General features: G+C 47.1%; 1 protein-coding gene across 1 annotated transcript; it reads left to right on the forward strand.

Moving 5' to 3' along the window:
• Nucleotides 1–458: 458 nt before the first annotated feature.
• Nucleotides 459–26,303, forward strand: LOC138793971 (gastrula zinc finger protein XlCGF66.1-like). The gene is made up of 4 exons (XM_069972735.1): nt 459–572; nt 17,707–17,816; nt 17,928–18,092; nt 26,034–26,303. Exons 1-4 carry the CDS (start codon nt 515–517, stop codon nt 26,301–26,303), a joined length of 603 nt encoding a protein of 200 aa, XP_069828836.1. The 5' UTR covers nt 459–514.
• Nucleotides 26,304–26,308: the final 5 nt, after the last annotated feature.

Here is a 26,308-nt window from a genome sequence, read left to right on the forward strand (position 1 = left end):
TCGCCGCTCCTTCTCCTTCCCCCTCAGCAAGGTCCTTCCCCCGCGCCAAGCTGTGACAAATGTAATCAGAAAAACCGATCAACAACTCAAAACAAACATAGCAGAAAATTAGGGCGGGTGGGTGGGAAAGCTGTTCCTCTCACAGCCGACACGCTGGTGTGGTGACACGTGCTACCAGCCAGCTCCCTTTATCAACTAGTGCCCTCCCCCTGCCCTCCCCTTCCCTTCTCACATGACTCCCTCGTGCTAGGGACGTGCTACGCTCCCTGTTCCCCTCAGTCACAAGCAGTGCCTCTTAGTCAGAGCCACTGCTCCAGATTATATGGTGACCTGTGTAATACATGAGCTGTCATTCGGATTCCTGTCAGTGTGACCATGCGGGGGCGCTATTGCTTGTGCTGCTATAGATAGTTCCCTATAGAGAGCGGATTGATTAACTATCCGAGGACCGAGGGGCAGTCATGTCTTCTCATGTAGGTTGTAGCTGACTCCTCCCACCCATGTGACTGATCACATGATTATGACATCACCAAAGGTCCTTTACACACCCGGAATCTTCTTTATACAGAGAGGTTAGGGTTGAGACTAGAATGTAGTTGCCAGGGGTAGGTCCTACCTCTGGAGACCGGAATCTAGCCCATTCAGTGTGAGCAGGCTAGAATGTAGTTGCCAGGGGTAGGTCCTACCTCTGGAGACCGGAATCTAGCCCATTCACTATGAGCAGGCTAGAATGTAGTTGCTAGAAGTAGGTCCTACCCCTGGAGTCCAGCATCTAGCCCATTCAGTAGGAGAAGGCTAGAATGTAGTTGCCAGAGGTAGGTCCTACCCCTGGAGTTGCTAAAAAGTAATTTTTACCCCTGAAGTACAGAATTTAGACTGTTCTCTACTGAGCAGGCTAGAATGTAATTGCCAGAGGTAGGTCCTACCCCTGTAGCCCGTATTTGCCAGAAGTAGGTCCTACCCCTGGAGTCCGGAATCTAGCTCATTCACTGTGAGCAGGCTAGAATGTAATTGCCAGAGGTAGGTCCTACCCCTGGAGCCCGTAGTTGCCAGAAGTAGGTCCTACCCCTGGAGTCCGGAATCTAGCTCATTTACTATGAGCAGGCTAGAATGTAGTTGCCAGAGGTAGGTCCTACCATTGGAGTCTGTAGTTGCCAGAAGTAGGTCCTACCCCTGGAGTCCGGAATCTAGCTCATTCACTGTGAGCAGGCTAGAATGTAGTTGCTAGAAGTAGGTCCTACCCCTGGAGCCCGTAGTTGCCAGAAGTAGGTCCTACCCCTGGAGTCCGGAATCTAGCTCATTCACTGTGAGCAGGCTAGAATGTAGTTGCCAGAGGTAGGTCCTACCCCTGGAGCCCGTAGTTGCCAGAAGTAGGTCCTACCCCTGGAGTCCGGAATCTAGCTCATTCACTGTGAGCAGGCTAGAATGTAGTTGCCAGAGGTAGGTCCTACCCCTGGAGCCCGTAGTTGCCAGAAGTAGGTCCTACCCCTGGTGTCCGGAATCTAGCTCATTCACTGTGAGCAGGCTAGAATGTAGTTGCCAGAGGTAGGTCCTACCTTTGGAGTCTGTAGTTGCCAGAAGTAGGTCCTACCCCTGGAGTCCGGAATCTAGCTCATTCACTGTGAGCAGGCTAGAATGAAGTTGCCAGAGGTAGGTCCTACCCCTGGAGCCCGTAGTTGCCAGAAGTAGGTCCTACCCCTGGAATCCGGAATCTAGCTCATTCACTGTGAGCAGGCTAGAATGTAGTTGCCAGAGGTAGGTCCTACCCCTGGAGTCCCTGGTTGTCAGAGATTGGGGGTGGGGGGCTTTGGTAACCTACATGACAACTCATCACTCACTAAAAAGCTGAGCCTGACAAGCTCAGAGAGAGAGAGAGAGAGAGAGAGAGACAGCCACAGTCCTCCTTGCACCACACAGAGTGAACTGATCCATCTACAAGGAGAATGGGAGGTGGATGGAACTCACTGATCCATCTGCCCCATTATACAGGCAGGAGAGATGTCAGCACATGGGTATTGTAAGGGTTAGTGTCAGAGATATGTAATTTCCTTAACAAACATCCAACCTTCCAGTATATATTAGCTGCTGTATGTCCTACAGGAAGTGATGTATTCTCTTTAGTCTGACACAGTGCTCTGTGCTGCCACCTCTGTCCGTGTCAGGAACTGTTCAGAGCAGTAGAAAATCCACATAGAAAACCTCTCCTGCTCTCCAGACTGGAAATAATAAAGTAATCTAAAAGAGGTTGCAGGACCATTCTATGGCCTCCCTTCCCTGCTTGCGCTCGCTTTGTGGGGTTTGCGGTCACTGACAGACAGTGTGTAGTGTAGGGACTCAGGGGACCTGCACGTGGTACACGAGGCAATATGGTTTAATCAAATTATCATCCTGGCGTTGGTTTTTAAATGTAGCCGAGAAGCATTAGGGCCTATTCACACAGAGCAAGAACGGCGGAATGCCGCCAGCCTCAGTGTCTTAATGCACACTGCATCTCTCGGCGCTGAAGAATGAACATGTTCATTCTTCAGCGCAGGGAGAGGAGCCGCACGCGCCTCCCATACAAGGTCATTATGACACGGAGGCTGGTGGCATTCCGCCGTTCTTGCTCTGTGTGAACAGCCCCTTAGTGTCAGCCATAGGTGTGAGGTGCAGCAGCTCCTTTCTCTCCATGCCGTATAATCTAAAAGAGGTTGTTTCTGATAGGCAGGCTTTACAGGGAATCTGTCAGCACCGGGCCAGACCCAAGGTGCTGACAGTGTAGTATAGGTGTGCATGGTCACTTTCTACAAAGCCTCCCTGCAGTAATTTGTTTAAACTCCCACAAACGCACTCTAACCAAGTGTCAAAGAGTACTGGCTTGGCATTTGGGCCACACCTCGGCCCGCCTCACCCCATTTTCATGCATTTTACCCATTAGCCTGCCTCTTGCTCCCCGTCGTAGTCACGTTGTTGCACGTCTGCCCAGACAATTCCCTCTGAGGGTGTGCTCCTGATAACACCATTCCTGCATGCACCATAGGGCGGAAGAGGAGGGTGCAGAGGGCATTGGCTTCAGGCCCTCAGCATGTGTGCACCGCATTTCTGCCCAACAACGCATGCACGATTAGCAACATAATGATATCGGGGAGCAGGAGGCAGGCGAATAGGTATATATGCATTAAAAAGGGGAGGAAGTAGTGGTGAGGCGGGCCGAGATGCGGCACAAATGCCAAGCCACCACTCCTCTTTGACGCTTGGTTAGACTGTTTGTTAAGTGGAATAATCCCACTGCACAGAGGCTTTGTAGACAGGTTCAATGCACACAAGGGGATACACACTGTTAGCACCTCGGGTCCAGTCACTGGCGGATTCACTTTGGGGCTATGTTCACACTGCGTATTTTTCCGTCCGTAGTGCAAACCGCGAATATACGCACGTAGTTTTGAGGTTGATGCGTTCGCTTGGAAGTATACGATATACGCCCGCACAATGCACACTACGTATGAGCTTACGGCCGGATCGTATACGGCGCCATGAAAAATGAACAAGACCATTGTTTGAGGACGGAAATGTTGAAACTCACGGCCGTGGATTTCCATGCAGTCCCGTACGAAGTACTTATTTCAGCCAATTTTGAACTTGATTTTTCGATCCAAAAGGTTCTGTGAGTTTTATTGGGCCGGGAGAAGATTTCCAAGTAAATGACTTGTTTCAGATCACTACGAAACAAGCTAGGGAAGCATAACTCTACTACGGGCGTATGTTCGCAGTTTGTATCATCCGGCCGCATGCCGATTTTTCCCACGCCCGTAGTTTCGGCCGCACATGTACGGCGGCGTACGAACTACAGCCGGATTCATACGCAGTGTGAACATAGCCTAAAGCTTAAAAATGTAGAAAAATAAAAGACGGGGTACTGGGGTAATAATGGGGGAAGGTGGGGTTAGTGTTAGCCATTTTATTCCAGCTAACACTAAGCCCTGACTCATGGATGCCATCTGTCAACCTGTAAAGTAAAGATGACAAATTGAAAAAAAAATAATGTTTTATTCAAAAAATAACCCCCCACCCCCCCCCCCCCCCCCCCCACACACACACACACACACACACACACACACACACACACACACACACACACACTCCTCGTTGACCACACTGGTCATTGACATTGTCCACCGAATCAGTCACAAGCCTGTTTACCAATATCTGAAAAACAAAAGGGGAGACACAAAAAAGGGGCAGGAGCAGAACACCCATCATTTTGACAGGTGTTTTGCACCTTACAATATACAGCATCTTGCCAGATGCTGCTTACACTCCGGTACACAAGGGGTTAAGTGAGGATGCATCGCATCTCCACTTAACCCTTTTGGTGCCATACTGAACAATGTGGCCCACGATGGGGTCGTGAGGATGCACTGTATCCACACCAACTCCCTAGTGGCCAGACCATCCCCGCAAGGAAGGGGGGTTAAACGCCCCCTTCCTTTCTGGGATTGGTGCAGTGCGGGTAAAGCGTCCATACTCACCTTCAACATCTTCCTTCTCCAGAGCCCAGCACACTGAGCTTTTAGTGTGCTGTGCTCTGTCTCTTCAAATCTACCATCAGCCACTTAGCGGCTGAGGCGGGGCATTGCTGCAGGCGATGACTGGCTGAGCAAAGACTTGTGCAGTGTCAGCTCAGCCAATCAGCAGCTGATCACCTCTACCCCACCCCAATAAACACAATGAAACAACACCCCCAGCTCTCCCCCACCCCAATAAAAACATGAAACCATTTTTTTTTTAAATAAACTTTTATTACAAACAATTTAAAGATTAATATTGCACAGTGATCTGTCAGCAGGTTCTGGTTGTATAAACTAATAGTGTGTACAAGGCTTTTTATGCAATCAATATTATACCTTTATTTTGAAAATTAAGGTTATATTCACAGTTTTTTTTTGTATCTGATGCAGGGATATGTCGCAAAGATGTCTGAGACAGCCCATAGAGGTCTATGGGAGTGCCGGAATTCTGGACACTTTCCTGATGCACATCAGGAAAGTGTCCGGAATTCTGGTGACAGGCCAGGCTGGGTGCATGTGACAGGCCGGGGTGGGCGCCTGCATGGAGCTGCAGGCACCAGCACCCCCTCCCAGGTGATCGCTAAGTCCCCCGGGACCGCAGCAGTGAGGTTTGCAGCCCCACCCATCTCATTCTCGCCAGCAGTGATAATTGCTAAGAAACAATTCCTCCCCCCCACACACCTATCATGTGTCACAAATCCAGAAAATCTGTCCAGATTTCCAGACCCATAGGGGTGCATTAGTCATGGACACCCTTCAGGATTTTTTCTGAAGGGCGTCTGTTCCGGAAAATAGGTCAGGATTTTTCACATTCTGTCCTAATTTCATCCGAAATTCTGGCACAGACGCCCCCGTAGAACTATACGGGAGCACCAGAACTCCAGATGCTTTCCTGATGCACACCAGGAAAGCATCCAGAACTCCTGATTTGTTGCCCCAGTGTTCCTTTTACAGACCTCACTGTGCAACGATGAGTTCCCCTTACCCACCCTCACCCCTGCCACCCGGACCCTACCCTGCAATAATGAGCGCACCCCGTACCCTGATTGAGTAGCACCCCTTGTATCTCCCGGCTGTGTCAACGCAGAGCACAGCGCACTACTCACTCTCCCCTGTGTCCCTGCCGATCCACAGCAATCCTCCACCCTGGACCCTTCAGAACCTTAAAAGTGCTCCCCTACTTCCCCTTCCCCTCAGGAGTAATCCCACCAGGACCTCAGGAGTGATCCTCCACATCCCAACTGTCCCCAACTACCCCACCTCAGATCTTAGCAGTGAAGACATCAGCAGTGATGGACAGCCTGATCGAACTGGAGGTGGCCTGACCAGGAACCATGAGAGCAGAAAATACCCCTTCAGCTGGGGGCGACAGGGGGGGGGGGGGCTGGGGCAGCTGGGGGCGACAGAGGGTGGGGGACTGGGGCAGCTGGGGGGAACAGAGGAGACTGGGGCAGCTGGTGGGGACTGGGGCAGCTGGTGGTGACAGAGGGGGACATCTGGGGGGAACAGAGTGAAGTGGGGCAGCTGGGGGAGGGGCTGGGGGTGCCAGATGGGACTGGGGTAGCTGGACACACCTCCTCCCGGCCGCACATGGAGCTCCTCGGTCTCTGGAGGCCGCGGGAACTGCAGGGTAAGGTGATCGCATTGCTGCAGGTTATGGGGCTGTACAGCAGGATTGGGGGTTTACACTGCACCCCCTGATCCTGCTGTAAAGCTCCAGGACTCGTAGCAATGCGATCACCTTACCCTGCAGCCTCCTCCAGAGACCGGGGAGCAGGGCTGTATTTACCCGTTCCGCTTGCTCTTCCCCCGGCTGCCAGTGTGCTGTGACATCTGGGGGCGCTCCGCTGCCGGCTGTACAGGGAGGCGGTAGTCCCCATGTGGCCGGCACTCCCTGGGACATGTCCTTCACCCCTGCAGTACGGAGTGCACCCTCTGCTCCCGGGCACCGCCCACCTCTGAACCCGCGCACTGAACTTCTGAGGTTCAGGGGAAGGGGGAGTGTGGAGGTGGACAGAGGGGAAAGCAAGCAGGGCGCTATACAAGGGGCACCACTCCATCGGGCTCCCGGTCAGAGGGGCACTCATCACTGTGAGGTCCCCCCATCTCACCCGCTGGGGCCTTCCTTTAAAGCTGCAGTTGGGCACCATGGCAACAATCCAGGAATGGGGGGCCCGATCATTAATCATTACAGCTGTCCAGGAGCCCAGGGCCCGTCTTCATCAGTGAGGGGGGAGCTGTGCCACTCAGGGGGGGGAGGGTACAGGCTGGTTAGGGCCCTATTCCACGGGACGATTATCGTTCAGATTATCGTTAAATCGTTCGAATCTGAACGATAATCGTTCGGTTGAAATGCAGTTAACGATTAACGACCGAACGAGAAATCGTTGATCGTTTAATAAGACCTGGACCTATTTTTTATCGTTGCTCGTTCGCAAATCGTTCGCATTGAATAAGACATCGTTCGGTCGTTCTCAATAGATACGAACGCAATAGCGAATAAATAGCGAAGAGAAACGATCGCAATTACGATCATAAGTAACGATTATCGTTCCATGGAAATGAGTGAACGTTTTCAGGTCTTTCGCAATAGCGGTCGTTTGAGATCGTTAATCGTTAACGATTATCCAAACGATAATCGTCCCGTGGAATAGGGCCCTTAGGGGCTGTGACGGCCAGCACCGTAGAGGTCCGGGGGGGGGGGGGGGGGGGCATAGTCGATCATTACAGCGATTCAGGAGCAGAAGCCCAGAGCCCGTCTTCATCAGTAAGTTCGGGAGGGGGGGGGGGGGGGGTGTAGTTGTGCCACTCAGAGGGCCGGATCATTACTGCGGTCCTGGGTGGGGGTGGTTGATGGTGTCCGGTCTTTGTGATCATCACTGGGGGGGGGGGGGGGGTCCAGGTGGCGGGGGGAAGGGGAGTTGGGGGCTGTGGTGGCCAGCACTGAAGGTCCAGGGGACAGAGGGGTACGGTCAGTGCCACAGGGTGGGGGTATCACTGCTGGCGGCTGGGGTGCACTGGGCTTTCAACCAAAGCAATGCACCCACACACCCCTGACCCTGCAGATCATCTCACAACAGTGCATCCACACACTCCTGACCCTGCAGAACATTGCATACCAGTGCACCCACACACACCCCTGCAGACCATCTCATAACAGTGCACCCACACACACTGACCCTGCAGAGCATCACATAACAGTGCACCCACACACACTGACCCTGCAGAGCATCACATAACAGTGCACCCACAAACCTGTCCCTGCAGAGCATCACATAACAGTGCACCCACAAACCTGTCCCTGCAGAGCATCACATAACAGTGCACCCACAAACCTGTCCCTGCAGAGCATCACATAACAGCGCACCCACACACCTGTCCATGCAGAGCATCACATAACAGTGCACCCACACACACTGACCCTGCAGAGCATCACATAACAGTGCACCCACAAACCTCTCCCTGCAGAGCATCACATAACAGTGCACCCACACACACTGACCCTGCAGAGCATCACATAACAGTGCACCCACACACACTGACCCTGCAGAGCATCACATAACACATAACAGTGCACCCACAAACCTGTCCCTGCAGAGCATCACATAACAGTGCACCCACAAACCTGTCCCTGCAGAGCATCAAACAGTGCACCCACAAACCTGTCCCTGCAGAGCATCACATAACAGTGCACCCACAAACCTGTCCCTGCAGAGCATCACATAACAGTGCACCCACAAACCTGTCCCTGCAGAGCATCACATAACAGTGCACCCACAAACCTCTCCCTGCAGAGCATCACATAACAGTGCACCCACACACACACTGACCCTGCAGAGCATCACATAACAGCGCACCCACAAACCTGTCCCTGCAGAGCATCACATAACAGTGCACCCACAAACCTGTCCCTGCAGAGCATCACATAACAGTGCACCCACAAACCTGTCCCTGCTGAGCATCACATAACAGCGCACCCACAAACCTGTCCCTGCACAGCATCACATAACAGTGCACCCACAAACCTGTCCCTGCAGAGCATCACATAACACATAACAGTGCACCCACAAACCTCTCCCTGCAGAGCATCACATAACAGTGCACCCACAAACCTCTCCCTGCAGAGCATCACATAACAGTGCATCCACACACCTGTCCCTGCAGAGCATCACATAACAGCGCACCCACAAACCTGTCCCTGCAGAGCATCACATAACAGCGCACCCACAAACCTCTCCCTGCAGAGCATCACATAACAGTGCACCCACAAACCTCTCCCTGCAGAGCATCACATAACAGCGCACCCACAAACCTGTCCCTGCAGAGCATCACATAACAGTGCACCCACAAACCTGTCCCTGCAGAGCATCACATAACAGTGCACCCACAAACCTGTCCCTGCAGAGCATCACAACAGCGCACCCACAAACCTGTCCCTGCACAGCATCACATAACAGCGCACCCACAAACCTGTCCCTGCAGAGCATCACATAACAGTGCACCCACAAACCTGTCCCTGCAGAGCATCACATAACAGTGCACCCACAAACCTGTCCCTGCAGAGCATCACATAACAGCGCACCCACAAACCTGTCCCTGCACAGCATCACATAACAGCGCACCCACAAACCTGTCCCTGCAGAGCATCACATAACAGTGCACCCACAAACCTGTCCCTGCAGAGCATCACATAACACATAACAGTGCACCCACAAACCTCTCCCTGCAGAGCATCACATAACAGTGCACCCACAAACCTCTCCCTGCAGAGCATCACATAACAGTGCATCCACACACCTGTCCCTGCAGAGCATCACATAACAGTGCACCCACAAACCTGTCCCTGCAGAGCATCACATAACAGCGCACCCACAAACCTCTCCCTGCAGAGCATCACATAACAGTGCACCCACAAACCTCTCCCTGCAGAGCATCACATAACAGTGCACCCACAAACCTCTCCCTGCAGAACATTGCACCCACACACACTGACCCTGCAGAGCATCACATAACAGTGCACCCACAAACCTGTCCCTGCACAGCATCACATAACAGCGCACCCACAAACCTGTCCCTGCAGAGCATCACATAACAGTGTACCCACAAACCTGTCCCTGCAGAGCATCACATAACAGTGCACCCACAAACCTGTCCCTGCACAGCATCACATAACAGCGCACCCACAAACCTGTCCCTGCAGAGCATCACATAACAGTGCACCCAAACCTGTCCCTGCAGAGCATCACATAACACATAACAGTGCACCCACAAACCTGTCCATGCAGAGCATCACATAACACAACAGTGCACCCACAAACCTCTCCCTGCAGAGCATCACATAACAGTGCATCCACACACCTGTCCCTGCAGAGCATCACATAACAGTGCACCCACAAACCTGTCCCTGCAGAGCATCACATAACAGCGCACCCACAAACCTCTCCCTGCAGAGCATCACATAACAGTGCACCCACAAACCTCTCCCTGCAGAGCATCACATAACAGTGCACCCACAAACCTCTCCCTGCAGAACATTGCACCCACACACACTGACCCTGCAGAGCATCACATAGCAGTGCACCCACAAACCTGTCCCTGCAGAACATTGCACCCACACACACTGACCCTGCAGAGCATCACATAACAGCGCACCCACAAACCTGTCCCTGCAGAGCATCACATAACAGTGCACCCACAAACCTGTCCCTGCAGAGCATCACATAACAGTGCACCCACAAACCTGTCCCTGCAGAGCATCACATAACAGCGCACCCACAAACCTGTCCCTGCAGAGCATCACATAACACATAACAGTGCACCCACAAACCTGTCCATGCAGAGCATCACATAACAGTGCACCCACAAACCTGTCCCTGCAGAGCATCACATAACAGTGCACCCACAAACCTGTCCCTGCAGAGCATCACATAACAGCGCACCCACAAACCTGTCCCTGCAGAGCATCACATAACAGCGCACCCACAAACCTGTCCCTGCAGAGCATCACATAACACATAACAGGGCACCCACAAACCTGTCCCTGCAGAGCATCACATAACAGTGCACCCACAAACCTGTCCCTGCAGAGCATCACATAACAGCGCACCCACAAACCTGTCCCTGCAGAGCATCACATAACAGCGCACCCACAAACCTGTCCCTGCAGAGCATCACATAACACATAACAGGGCACCCACAAACCTGTCCATGCAGAGCATCACATAACAGTGCACCCACACACCCCTCAAAACAGTGGTTTACCTCCTGCTGATCATATACACTGCACTCACTATACTGCTGCCTCATGAAAAGCGGGAAACCAGCCGCCTCATAGAAAACCGAGCAGAGGAAGATAGCTCCTCCCACACATGAGGCTGGTCACATGGGCATGACATCATCAAAGGTCCTCAAGACCTACCTCTGGCAACTACATTCTAGCCTCCACCGAGAGGTTAGTGATGAGACGTGAGATTTTTATGTATTATATATAGTGTATATCTATAGTGTGTGTATTATATATAGTGTATATCTATAGTGTGTGTATTATATATAGTGTATATCTATAGTGTGTATTATATATAGTGTATATCTATAGTGTGTATTATATATAGTGTATATCTATAGTGTGTATTATATATAGTGTATATCTATAGTGTGTGTATTATATATAGTGTATATCTATAGTGTGTGTATTATATATAGTGTATATCTATAGTGTGTGTATTATATATAGTGTATATCTATAGTGTGTATTATATATAGTGTATATCTATAGTGTGTATTATATATAGTGTATATCTATAGTGTGTATTATATATAGTGTATATCTATAGTGTGTATTATATATAGTGTATATCTATAGTGTGTGTATTATATATAGTGTATATCTATAGTGTGTGTATTATATATAGTGTATATCTATAGTGTGTATTATATATAGTGTATATCTATAGTGTGTGTATTATATATAGTGTATATCTATAGTGTGTGTATTATATATAGTGTATATCTATAGTGTGTATTATATATATAGTGTATATCTATAGTGTGTGTATTATATATAGTGTATATCTATAGTGTGTGTATTACATATAGTGTACATCTATAGTGTGTGTATTATATATAGTGTATATCTATAGTGTGTATTATATATAGTGTATATCTATAGTGTGTGTATTATATATATAGTGTATATCTATAGTGTGTGTATTATATATAGTGTATATCTATAGTGTGTATTATATATAGTGTATATCTATAGTGTGTGTATTATATATAGTGTATATCTATAGTGTGTATTATATATAGTGTATACCTATAGTGTGTATTATATATAGTGTATATCTATAGTGTGTATTATATATAGTGTATATCTATAGTGTGTATTATATATAGTGTATATCTATAGTGTGTGTATTATATATAGTGTATATCTATAGTGTGTAGTATATATAGTGTATACCTATAGTGTGTATTATATATAGTGTATATCTATAGTGTGTATTATATATAGTGTATATCTATAGTGTGTATTATATATAGTGTATACCTATAGTGTGTATTATATATAGTGTATATCTATAGTGTGTGTATTATATATAGTGTATATCTATAGTGTGTAGTATATATAGTGTATATCTATAGTGTGTGTATTATATATAGTGTATATCTATAGTGTATGTATTATATATAGTGTATATCTATAGTGTGTATTATATATAGTGTATATCTATAGTGTGTATTATATATAGTGTATATCTATGGTGTGTGTATTATATATAGTGTATATCTATAGTGTGTATTATATATAGTGTATATCTATAGTGTGTGTATTATATATAGTGTATATCTATAGTGTGTGTATTATATATAGTGTATATCTATAGTGTGTATTATATATAGTGTATATCTATAGTGTGTGTATTATATATATAGTGTATATCTATAGTGTGTGTATTATATATAGTGTATATCTATAGTGTGTATTATATATAGTGTATATCTATAGTGTGTGTATTATATATAGTGTATATCTATAGTGTGTATTATATATAGTGTATATCTATAGTGTGTGTATTATATATAGTGTATATCTATAGTGTGTATTATATATAGTGTATATCTATAGTGTGTGTATTATATATAGTGTATATCTATAGTGTGCGTATTATATATAGTGTATATCTATAGTGTGCGTATTATATATAGTGTATATCTATAGTGTGTGTATTATATATAGTGTATATCTGTAGTGTATGTATTATATATAGTGTATATCTATAGTGTGTATTATATATAGTGTATATCTATAGTGTGTATTATATATAGTGTATATCTATGGTGTGTGTATTATATATAGTGTATATCTATAGTGTGTATTATATATAGTGTATATCTATAGTGTGTGTATTATATATAGTGTATATCTATAGTGTGTGTATTATATATAGTGTATATCTATAGTGTGTGTATTATATATAGTGTATATCTATAGTGTGTATTATATATAGTGTATATCTATAGTGTGTGTATTATATATATAGTGTATATCTATAGTGTGTATTATATATAATGTATATCTATAGTGTGTGTATTATATATAGTGTATATCTATAGTGTGTGTATTATATATAGTGTATATCTATAGTGTGTGTATTATATATAGTGTATATCTATAGTGTGTGTATTATATATAGTGTATATCTATAGTGTGTGTATTATATATAGTGTGTGTATTATATATAGTGTATATCTATAGTGTGTATTATATATTTTTAACTTCCTGATCGTCCTCCGGCAGCAGGACATGGGGAATGCAAAGCATTAAAATATTGGAGGTGGGTCAAGGCATAACGGCTTCCTGCGTCACCCCCTCGCCAAAGTCCGATCCCTCAGAGGTAGTAATGTCATGTCTGTAATGTAATAATGACTAGAGATGAGCGAATAGTGAAATATTCGATTCGATTGGATTTGATTTGAATAGCTCCCGATATTCGACTATTCGAACGAATATCAAATCCCATTATAGTCTATGGGAGAAAAACCTGGAAATCAAGATTCGACCCCTAGGTCACCAAGTGCCCAATGAAACCTTGGGAAATGATGCCAACACCTCTGCAATGCATATGGGACAGCAGGGGACGCATGTGTGCCAGGCTGTGAATTGGCATCACTTCGCTGCCCCCACCAGAAGGATCGTTCAATATTTCCTCCTCTTCGCCTCATCCTCGCAGGACCAATGGGACGCACCCAACTACACCGCTAGCCTCGCCGACAGTGTGGCCAACAGCCTCCTCCTCCTCTTCCTCCAGGAATCGACGCTGAGAAGCTGACAGGAGTGTATTGTGACTGTCTAGTTCCGTCACATCTCCTCCTTTCCCGGCCTTCTGTGTATGCAAGGTGTTCTCCCTGATGGCAATGAGAATCCCTCTTTAACAATGCATAGGAGTGGGATGGTTACGCTCACTATGGCATGGTCGCAGCTGACCCTCTTGATGGACTCCTCAAATATTCTTAAAACTTTGCTTAAGTCATCCATCCATTGCCACTCATGGTTGGCAAACTGAGGGAACTGAGTTGAAGGCACCCGTGGGTTTTAGAGCTGGTATTCCATGAGAGCTCTCTGCTGCTCTCACACCCTGGACAACGTATGATAAGTAGAATTCCAGCGAGTGGTAACATCACACAACAGCCGGTGTTTCGGCAAATGCAGGTGTTTTTTAGCTTTTTAAGGCTAGCAGCCACCACAGTGGACTTCCGAAAGTGGGCGCACAGGCGCCGCACTGTCACCAGTAGCTCCGGCAGGTCGGGGTAGGTCTTTAAAAAGCATTGAACAAATTAAAAACGTGGGCCAGGCATGGAACATGTTGAAGTTCTCCAAGCTCCAGAGCTGCCACCAGGTTACGGCCATTATCACACACAACCATGCCTGGTCCCATCTGCAGCGGAGACAGCCAAATCAGTACTAGCAAGATAAGAGTTATTATCCCACACTCACAGTATACAGCCGTATACCGGATATCGAATTGATATTGAAAATAATCGAAATAAAGGGCTGGTCATTGCCTTCACAGGATGCAGACTGTGCTAATCAGTTGTAGCAAGATAACAGCTATTATGCCACACTCAAAGTATACAGCCTTATACCGGATATCGAATTGATTTGGCCCCAGCTGCAAATTGTCACAACAGCTGTTTTTCTATAGTTTTAGCCCTAACAAGGGCTTTTGGGTGTCCCTTCCTACCTAACTTCACCTAAAACCTTCCTCTCCCTGCGTTACAGTCTGTCCCTCTCTAGCTCCAACCAGCAAATGACACGAATCTCAAATCATTATTCTTTTATTCAGGAGGTCACATGGTTTAGCCGGGCAATCACAGTTAGAGTTTTTTTTTTTATTTAAGTCCTTCCTAATCCTAGTGCCTGTCCCTACCCCCTGCATGTTTATTGGCTGGAAAAAAGCACCAGGGGATGTGGGAAGGCAAATCTAATTTTTACTGCGTTTTGGCACTAATATTCGACCGCGGTCGAATACCTAGAATAGCATACAATTCGATCAAATAGCTGCTCGATTGAATAGTATTTGCTCATCTCTAATAATGACTACAGCACTTCTGCTGGGTAGCAATGTTTTATGAGATCTCTAATCCACCTAGATAGGGAGGCTTTACTGGCTCTGGCCCCTGATTAGTACCTGAGAATAGAACAGACCGCTGAAGACCGGGATTCTGCTGCTCATTGCTGATAGTGGGTTATTGCTTCTTTGCCATCCAGAAGGTGAAGTTGTTGGTTAGAGTCATCCTCGTGAACTGGAAGTATAATTTCCTTATTTAAGTTTTCAGGGGAAGCAACCTTGGGCAGGAACCCCATGGTTGTAAGGATAAATGGTTCGGGAAGCATAGGAATCTATAGAGGACAAAGTTTGGAGCACGCTGATCCTTCTTGCTGATGTAATCGCTATAAAGAATAATGTCTTTACATCTGAATACTGGAGAAGTTCAAAGGGATTGAGGATAGAAAGATCCCGTGGGAACAGGATTGTTGAAGGATGGTCGTAGCTTCGATAAAGCTAAGATTCTTACTACCACCGGAAGTCCTGAAAAGTGACCTTTAATGGCTGTGAGGTGAAACTTTAGGGTAATAAACCTCAGACCCTTGTCAAACCCGTTTTATAGCAACTGAAGTAGAGAACTGACCTTATTGGTGGACCTGGAAGACTGACTACACCAGGAAGAATAGACAGTGATGGTGCTGGGCTGCCGGGAGGCCAGTATTGTACTGACCACTTCATGCCCGCCTTTATCAATACATGTTCCTCTTGAGGTATCTTCCAGAATTCTGCTCTCACTAATCTCAATGTCAGAGGAAACCAAGCTCATATGGGCCAATGGGGAGAATGGCTATTGCTTTCACCTTCTCCTGCTGATTTTTCCTCAGCGCACGTTGGGAATGGGAAAAACATAAACATTCCTTACCGGCTTATTGATAGACCATTTATCACCACTGCTCCTCCCACCTTAGAAAAGGGGCAGAAACAACTTACCTGAGTATTCATGACATCTATCATTGGGGGTTCCCCACCTATTCTGATTATCTTCAACATCTTGGGGTTTATTTCCATTCACCAGGAAGATGATGATAATGGCTGAGACAGTCTGCCTGGATGTTGAATGTCCCCTTGATGCGTATGGCTGAGATGGAGATAACATTCTTCTCTGCCCACCTCACAATACCAGCACATTATTTTTCCAACTGGAAACTTCTGGTTCCTCCTTTTTCTTGACATAGTAGACTGCTGAGAGGTTGTCTAACTAAATTTGTATTGACGGTTGAGCTGTTAAAATATGCTAACACCAATCTCACTGCACCTTGAGGTTGGAAGATAGAAGGGCTTCTTCTGGCTACCACCTCTGCTGAACCCACTGTGAACCTACATGGGCACCTCAGCCAATGTTTGAGGCATCTATAGGGAGGACCATCATAAAATATTTAATCAGAGATCTCCCCAACTTCACATGGAAAGAGATCTACCATAGCAAACTTTTCTTGACGTCTGGGAATAAAGGCATTAGACGATCTAGGCCCAGTTGAGGAACTGCCTCTATGCTTGATGTAAGCAAGCCTAGGACCTTCATGGTTGTGCTTAGGTTGCATGATGTGCACGTTCTGAGATGTTGAACCGCTTTGGGCTACCTTGTCAGTGGAGATCTGGAGGGTCGTTCCCTGAACTTCTATGATGCACCATGAGAACTGGATCTTGGATGCTGGAGTGAGAGATAACTTTTTGTAATTTATGAGCCCATGCCTGGTAAGGCATTCAATAGTTTTGGCCAGTTGTGGCAGCATAATCTCTTCTGGCGAAGCCCTAAGTAGCCACTCGTCCAAGGGGTTTGGAAGATATCTTTCATCCTCAATGTAGATGAAGCCAAACGGGAGGAAGGAAAATTAAGGTGAATCAATGACTGAGGAGTTCTCACTGTTAGAAGAAGACTAGCTAGACTAAGATGTTTACGTAGGCATCTTGAAGGTCGATCTTTGCCAGAACGTCTCCCTGCTGAATAGACATGATTGCTGATGGAATCTTTAAATCGTGCGCGGTCATCACTTTCTGTGTTGTGTAGTGGCGTCCTAGGTCAGACACTCCTGCTGCTGCCTTCCAGATGAAAAACAGAGCCACCTTGGGACGTGGGCAGGAAGCACACATCATAGTAATGAACCACGGAAACAGAGATTATCTGTAGCATAAGACAAGGTTTAGTATAAAATGCTTGGATGTTTACTATATTTCTACACCAATTCTCGACCCAGCAAACTCCAAGGCAGCAGGAGCAGTAGAAACCTCCATAGGGTTTCCTCCATATTAACCAGATCCTGGCAAATACCAAAGAGTAAAAGTACAATAAAAAATTAAAAACATGGACACAGTCCTCAGACTCCTGTATCTTGGTGTCTTCGTAGCAGAGAGTTACAGAACACACTCTGTTTGGATTGGTTGACAAATTATTTTATTATGTTTATTGCTAGGAGTAATCTCTCTTCTATCCGGCCAAACAAGGTCAATTATCCCATGATATTCTACCGGAGGATGATCAGGAAATAGTCTATATCTACATTGTGTGTATTATATACAATTTATATCTATAGGGTCTATGTACTCTCCAGGTGTTATATGTCTTCCTGGCCGACCCCTAAGGATGGAGAAGGACCGAGATAAGATGGCGGAAAGAATATTACACGTGGCCCTAGAGATCATCTCCCTGCTGAGCGGAGAGGTGAGGGATTCTGGGAGCTCCCGCCTCATGGCTCCTGTCTCTTAATAAAGCACGGACATGGGTGGAGAGGTGAAGGGATAAAGCGACATCACTGTCTCTCTCCATACACAGGATGACATGGTGGTGAAGAAGAGGAGGGATGAGGAGGAAGGATGGAGCAGGGACCAGGGCCCTATAATATTGTTACTTCCACATCACTCACTGATACATAAGGGAAACAGTCATCAGGAGATCCTGGAACTCATCAACAAGATGGCTGAGCTGCTGACTGGAGAGGTGAGCAGGAGGAGGCAGCTGCTAACTGGAGAGGAGAGCACTGCTGGGTATGTCAGGAAGAGGAGGAGAAGGAAGCTGCTGGCGGGAGAGGTGAGCACTGCTGGGGATGTCAGGAGGAGGAGGAGGCAGCTGCTGACTGGAGAGGTGAGCAGGAGGAGGAGGAGGCAGCTGCTGACTGGAGAGGTGAGCAGGAGGAGGAGGAGGCAGCTGCTGACTGGAGAGGTGAGCAGGAGGAGGAGGAGGCAGCTGCTGACTGGAGAGGTGAGCAGGAGGAAGAGGAGGCAGCTGCTGACTGGAGAGGTGAGCAGGAGGAGGAGGAGGCAGCTGCTGACTGGAGAGGTGAGCAGGAGGAGGAGGAGGCAGCTGCTGACTGGAGAGGTGAGCAGGAGGAGGAGGAGGCAGCTGCTGACTGGAGAGGTGAGCAGGAGGAGGAGGAGGCAGCTGCTGACTGGAGAGGTGAGCACTGCTGGGGATGTCAGAGGAGGCAGCTGCTGACTGGAGAGGTGAGCACTGCTGCATTAATAAATAGGGCCAGACATAATAGCTAAGCGGAACCCCACTCCCCATTGTTTATTGTAGTAATGAGACAAAGACAAAGCAAGAGGTTACAAATACAAAGACAAACAAGACTGAGCTATATATACTTAGCTATGAATACAGATAATACCTATGGAGGGTGGGCCTCCTGGGGATGGATCTCTGCATACCCGGTTGGAGAGTCTTTTCTTCCAAACATGGTGGCACCGGAGCAGCCATATTACGTATGAGCCATCTGGTTCCCAAGGACAGGGGTGGATTAACTTTACCATAGGCTCTGGGCAGCACTAGCTTTAGTCTTCCTCCTCCATAGTGCAGATAGTACAGGACCTGTGCTGATAAGTCACATGCTAAGGTCATTCAGTATGTTCTCTTCTGTGAATTGTCTCCTGGCAGCAGTTTTGCCCTGATTTGTGCAAAAATGCAGTAAAAAAGCAAAAACAAATTTGAAAATCAGGGCAGAACTGTACACTACTGAACGTCTGTTTAGGCAGCTACGGGCCCCCAAGGAGCTCAGGGCCCCGGGCTACCACCCAAAACGGACCTATTATAATCCGCTACTGCCCAAGGACCTCCCTCGTTCTTGGGTCACCTGCAATAGACATTGCTGAATCTTCACCCCTCATAAAACTTTCCAGACAAAAACTTGCCCATAATCCAAGTTTGTCACTACGAGTGTGACATTGAGGGGCACTATGATCCTGGCTTTCCCAATGGAGCTTGAGTCTTACTCTCCCTGTCAGCTAGAAAGCTTTCTCCTTAAGTAGGTCAGGCTGAAAGCCACTACATGTGGTTCCTTAACCCCTTAGGGACCAAGCCTGTTTGGGCCTTAATGACCAGGCTCATTTTTCAAAATCTGACCTGTCTCACTTTATGCGCTTATAGCTCAGTGATGCTTTAACGTATGCTAGCGATTCTGAGATTGTTTTTTCGTAACATATGGTACTTTATGTTAGTGGCAAAATTTGGTCACTGTCTTGTGTGTTTTTTGTGAAAAACATCAAAATATAATGAAAAATTTGAAAATTTTGCACTTTACGAACTTTGAAATTCTTTGCTTCTAAAAAAAAAAGGCACATGACAAAAATTAGTTAGTAAGTCACATTATCAATATGTCCTCTTTATTCTGGCTTCATTTCGTAAACATATTTAACTTTTTTAGGCTGTTATGGGGCTTAGAAATGTATCAGCAAATTATCAAATTTTCATGAAATTTCCAAAACTGATTTCTTTAGGGACCAGTTCTTTTTTTAAGTTGATTTAGGAGGCTTGTATACTGGAAACCCCCATAAGTGACCCCATTTTGGAAACTAGACACCTTAAAGAATTAATCTAGGGGTATAATGAGCATTTTAACCCTACAGGGGCTGGAGGAAAGTATTCACAATTAGGCCGGAAAAAAATGGAAAATAGAAATTTTCCAATAATATATTTGTTAAGATTAAAGTATCTCATTTTCATAATAAACATGAGAGAAAATGCACCCCAAATTTTGTAATGCAGGTTCTCCTGAGTAGAACGGTACCCCATATGTGGGCGTAAACCACTGTATGGGCACACAGCAGGCCTCAGAAGGAAGGGAGCACCTATTAGCATTTCCAGTTCAGATTTTGCTGAAGAAGTTTCCGAGTGCCAGGTGCGTTTGCAGAGCCCCTGTAGTGTCAGCAGAATAGAACCCCCCCAAAAGTCACCCCATTTTGGAAAGTACACCCATCAAAGAATACATCTTGGGGTGTGGTGACCATTTTGACCCCACAGGTATTAGAGGAAAGTATTCAAAAGAAGACAGTAAAAATGAAAAAATAGAATTTTTCCAATAATATGTTTGTTTAGTTTGAAATTTCTCAATTTCACGAGGAACAGGGGAGAAAACTCACCCCAATATATGTAAGGCAGGTACTCCTGAGTAGAACGATACCCCATATGTGGGCATAAACCACTGTGTGGGCACACAGCGGGGCTCAGAAGGGAAGGAGCTCCAATTAGCATTTCCAGTTCAGATTTTGCTGAAGAAATTTCTGAGCGCCAGGTGCGTTTGCAGAGCCCCTGTAGTGTCAGCAGAATAGAACCCCCCCAAAAGTCACCCCATTTTGGAAAGTACACCCATCAAAGAATACATCTTGGGGTGTGGTGACCATTTTGACCCCACAGGTATTAGAGGAAAGTATTCAAAAGAAGACAGTAAAAATGAAAAAATAGAATTTTTCCAATAATATGTTTGTTTAGTTTGAAATTTCTCAATTTCACGAGAAACAGGGGAGAAAACTCACCCCAATATATGTAAGGCAGGTACTCCTGAGTAGAACAGTACCCCATATGTGGGCATAAACCACTGTGTGGGCACACAGCAGGGCTCAGTAGGGAGGGAGCGCCAAGCATTTTCAGTGCATGATTTTCCTGAAGAAGTTTCTGAGCGCCAGGTGCGTTTGCAGTGCCCCTGTAATGTCTACAGAATAGAACCCTCCCCCCCAAAATCACCCCATTTTGGAAAGTACACCCCTCAAGGAATTTATCTTGGGGTGTGGTGACCATTTTGACCCCACAGTTATTGGAGGAAAGTATTCAAAACTAGACCGTAAAAATCGAAAAAAATGAATTTTTTCAATAACATGTTTGTTTAGTTTGAAATTTCTCAATTTCACTAGGAACAAGGGAGAAAAAGCACCCCAAAACTTGTAATGGAGGTTCTCCTGAGTACAATGGTACCCCATATGTGGGCATAAACCACTGTATGGGCACACAGCAGGGCTCAGAAGAGAAGGAGTGTCATTTTAGTTACAGGCAATATGTGGGGGTTTACTGGTTATCTGGGGTGGTAATAGACAATCTCAGGGTGTTTACTGGCTATCTGAGGTGGCAGCAGGCAATCTGGTGGGGTTATGGGCAATCTGGGGTGGTTACGAGCAGTCTGTGCCAATCTGGGGTGGTTACGGTCAATCTGGGGTGGTTACGGTCAATCTGGGGTGGTTACGGGCAATCTGGGGTGGTTACTGGCTGTATGGGGTGGTTATGGGCAATCTTGGGGTGTTTACTGGCTATCTAGGGGTGGTTACTGGCTATCTGGGGAGGTGACGGGCAATCTGGTGGTGTTCACTGACTATCTGGGGATGCAACTGGCAATCTGGGGTGGTGACGGAAAATCTGGGGTGGTGACGGGAAATCTGGGGTGGTTGCGAGCAATCTGTGGTGGTTACAGGCAATTTGGGGTAGTTACAGGCAGTCTGTGGCAATCTGGGGTGGTTACGGGCTGTCTGGAATGGTTATGGGCTATGGGTGGGGATACGGGCAATCTGTGGAGATTACGGGCAATCTGTGGAGATTACGGGCATTCTGGGGTGGTGACAGGCAATCTGGGGTGGTTATGGGCTGTCTGGGATGGTTATGGGCTGTCTGGGGTGGATACGGGCAATCTGGGGTGGATACGGACAATCTGGGGAGGTTACAGACAATCTGGGGAGGTTACAGGCAATCTAGGGTGGTTACAGGCAATCTGGGGTGGTTACGGGCAATCTGGGGTGGTTATGGGCAATCTGGGGTGGTTACGGGCAATCTGGGGTGGTTACGGGTAATCTGGGGTGGTTACGGGTAATCTGGGGTGGTTACGGGTAATCTGGGGTGGTGATGGGTAATCTGGGGTGGTTACAGGTAATCTGGGGTGGTTACAAGTAATCCAGGGTGGTTACGGGTAATCCAGGGCACTTGACTTTGGTGACAGGCGTAAAAAAGTGCCGGCACCATTTGGAACAAGCGATCAGTGGTATATAGTATATACCGCTGATCACTTGTACTAGGACCACATCGGGTGGGCACCGATCATTGCCCCATGCTCTCCGCCACCTCCTGTGGTGGAAAGAATGAAGCTTGGATCATTTTTAGGAATCCATCACTGTGAACAGAGTCTGTTCACAGTGATGACGGCGGCCATCTTGGATCAGATGGCCGCCCAGGGAGGGGAGGGTCAGTGGCCAGGTCACTAGGGTTAATTCTGGGGATGGGGGGGACATGTTTTCATCTCCTCTCACTGTGGATTCACGGTGAGAAGAGATGAAAGCGTTCAGCTGCGCTGGCAATGCCCGTTACCGGTAGCCGCCTTTATACTGATAATAACGGCGATCACCGGTGAGGGGACTGGCCGGGACTGACCCCACACTCTCCCCCAACCCCTCAGCGACCTCCGATAGCTGAGAGGAGGAGGCTGCGGGCATTACCGGCGCCGCTGCACTATTCTGCACCATCGCCATAAAGAGCTGATGGCAGCAGAATAGAGCCCATTAGTGATCGCCGTAAAAATCCGTATCGGCGGTCACTAATAACATAGCACATGTATTCTCTGGGTCGCTACGGTTACGGCGATACCACATTTGTATAGTTTTTTTTAACTATTACCGCTTTGGCGCAATAGAAACTATCTTCCTAGCCAAAACCCACAAAAACTGTCCCTGCATTGCAAGATCCATAGCGTTCTCATCTTTTGCGCGACAGAGCTGGTTTTGGGCTTATTTTTTGCGGGAAGATCTGTAGTTTCTATTGATACCAAGTTTTATATGTATATGACTTTTTGATCTCTTTTATGACGTATTTTCTAAAGTGGATTGATAAAATACAGCTATTCTAGTACTGTTTTTTTTATTTTTTTTTTACAGCGTCTGTCGTGCAATATAATTATTGATATAGTTTTATAGATTGGGTCGTTACGGACGTAACGATACCAAATATGTATAGGATTTGTGTTTTTGATCACTTTTATGTAATGTTTTATAGTGTATGGGGAATGTAATGCATCTTTATTATTGGGGGGGCTGGGGGGGGCTGTGTTGTGTTTGGTGCACACTTTTTTTCACTTTTTTTTACTTTTACACTAGTGTACATTACTGTACACTAGTGTAAAATACTTAGATCACTGATACAATACATTGCAGTACCTGATGTACTGCAATGTATAGTATCATGCCTCATGCTGACAGGCAATAGCCGCGGCCACCCCTGTCAGCATGAGGCATCTCCATGGTGACCCCGGGGACCTTCATTAGGACCCCGGAATCACCATGGAGACATCGGGACCCCGGACGGCGCCGCGGGACATCGCGATCATGTAAGTGAACCACGGCGCCGTCCGGGATCCACCGGGACCCGTTAGATGCCGCTGTCATGGTTTGACAGCGGCATTTAACAGGTTAAACTGCCCGGAGCGGAGAATCCTCCGCTCCGGGCAGTTACAGGAGGGTGTCAGCGGTCACACTGACCGCTGATCACCCGTCCTGCAGCCGCCGCCGGGCGGTAATTTATTCCGATGCGCCCGCCGTTAAAAGGCGTACGCATCGGAATAAAGCCCATTAGTGGCCGCCGTGAAAAGGCAGCATGGCGGTCACTAAGGGGTTAAAAGGTCCAGAGGTCCTTGTACACATTACCCTCCGAAATGAAAAAGAGACAATGCAGAGACCTTACTTATGTTTTTCTCTAAATTTACGCAAATTTATCCACTTGGATTTCCGGACTGAAGATTTCCACTAACTTTAGAGATGCAGGCCCTTTTCTGGTTGTGGAAAATGCCCCTTCCCATGATCTACTCCTGGATCCCCTCTTACAGCAGCTTCCTCCTCTGGTGTCTGACAGCGTCTCTTCTTATTTTGCTTAACTTGTCTCCCCTAAAAGGGTTCAGCAGGTCATTTTATGTGGAGCCTAATAGCATACGTCACTCATCTTCAAGCAAGTTCTGGAAAGAGCTAATACTAAGGCAGTTTCTACCATTGCCTGCGGGTGTCACTGTTGCAGTTTAGAGTAGTTTGTATGAGGCAGTGTAACCCATTCTCTGCCTGCCAGTAACACCGATACAGAGAGAATACACAGCATGACTGGTGAACAGGTACCATGGTCGTCCCAGCCGCAGGGATTGGCCTCTGAAACACTACATACACCTTCAATAGACATTTCCCAATTGGTTCTCAAGTAATAAAATATCCTAAGATAAGGAGGGAGACAACACTGGAGACCTTCAACGTCTACAAACTGAGGGTCCGATTAGACAAAGCGATTTTTAACTATCGCAAACAAGATTGTTTATCGTTAATCTGAAATCGTTCCCCGTATTTGATAGAGCGATAGTCGTTAGTTACTACGATTCCCGCAAATGATGGAACAATAAGGAATTACACTGAACGATTAACGATGATTTTGATGTCCGCAGAGAACGGACAATGAACAATTTCTCGTTGGTGATTTCATCGTTGCTGCGTTTATTATCAATAAATTCCGATCGATGTCTTTTAACAGGCTGAAACAGCAATGATTAGCCTGTTAATGAACTGCTGCCGGCGCTCTGTGTAATAGACCGCCACTGTCTTCTATAGACTGCCCGAACAATCTGACGATCACCCGGGCAGCCCGCTCCCCGCATCTTACCCCCTCCTACTCGCTCTCTGTCGGCCCGCCTAATAGCGCCAGCAATGGGCAGGGGGAACAAGGAGCAAGCGAATGCTGACCTGACGGGACGTCACTGTTGTTTAATTTTCTTTACATTTCTTTTTCAGAAATCAATAGTCCAGGCGATTTTAAGAAACTGTGTAATTGGGTTTATTAGCCGAAAAATGCATTTTTATCATGAAAAAACAGTTTGAAGCTCTCCCCCCTGTCTTCATGGCTTGCTTATGAGAAGCAAGAGTTAAAGAGTTAATCTACAGTTAATCACCCGGCTATCTCCTTTGACAGTCAGCACTGACCTCTCTGACCTCTGAATACACTGTCACCCACCTCCATGTTGTGTAATCCTTTGTTCTCTGCTGCCGACTAACTCCCTCCTCCCCCCTCCCCTCTCTATAGAACAGACAGGGTTGTGTCTGATGCAACAAGTCACAATTTCCTCATATTTTGCAGTGAATAGAAAAGAGGAGGGGGGGGGGGACCTGGGGAAGGGGGAGGGGGGCACCTGGGGAAGGGGGGAGGGGGGCACCTGGGGAAGGGGGAGGGGGGGGGGACCTGGGGAAGGGGGAGGGGGGGGGGACCTGGGGAAGGGGGAGGGGGGCACCTGGGGAAGGGGGAGGGGGGGACCTGGGGAAGGGGGAGGGGGGGGGAACCTGGGGAAGGGGGAGGGGGGGGGAACCTGGGGAAGGGGGAGGGGGGGGGGAACCTGGGGAAGGGGGAGGACCTAGGGAAAGGCTTTTTGAATGCAGATTATGGCATATTGGCCTAATAAACCCAATTACAAAGTTTCTTAAAATCACCTGGACTAAAAAAAATAAAAAAATACGACAGTGACTCTTTAAGACCACCCAAATGAGTCAGGAGTTGTAGTGCAACTAAAAGTAATCGGAGGTGGGACCCCATCCAGAAAAAGGTGCATGAAGAGACATAGGGAGCCACTCCGGGGGAGTATCTTTAATGTCTGTTATGTCATTGTGTGTTTCCCAGGTTCCTCTAAGGTGTCAGGACGTCACCGTCTATTTCTCCATGGAGGAGTGGGAGTATGTAGAAGGACACAAGGATGTGTACAAGGAGGCCATGATGGAGGATCAGCCGCCCCTTCTCATCAATGACCCCCCAAGGCTGGAGAAGGCGGGAGACATGATGGCGGCCAGGATATTAGAGCTCACCCTAGAGATAATCCACCTGATCACCGGAGAGGTGAGCCATGCGTCACATCCCCTCCCTCTTATCCCTATAGATAATACAGGGAGATGACTGGA

This window comes from Dendropsophus ebraccatus, chromosome 5 (genome assembly GCF_027789765.1).
Source record: "Dendropsophus ebraccatus isolate aDenEbr1 chromosome 5, aDenEbr1.pat, whole genome shotgun sequence".
NCBI classification, from domain to species: Eukaryota; Metazoa; Chordata; class Amphibia; order Anura; family Hylidae; genus Dendropsophus; species Dendropsophus ebraccatus.

Coding starts and splice junctions, on each gene's coding strand:
- LOC138793971 (XM_069972735.1), top strand. CDS start 515: ATGATTATGACATCACCAAAGGTCCTTTACACACCCGGAATCTTCTTT. Junction 573..17,706: donor AATCTTCTTTATACAGAGAG/GTTAGGGTTGAG, acceptor TGTACTCTCCAG/GTGTTATATGTCTTCCTGGC. Junction 18,093..26,033: donor CTGAGCTGCTGACTGGAGAG/GTGAGCAGGAGG, acceptor TGTGTTTCCCAG/GTTCCTCTAAGGTGTCAGGA.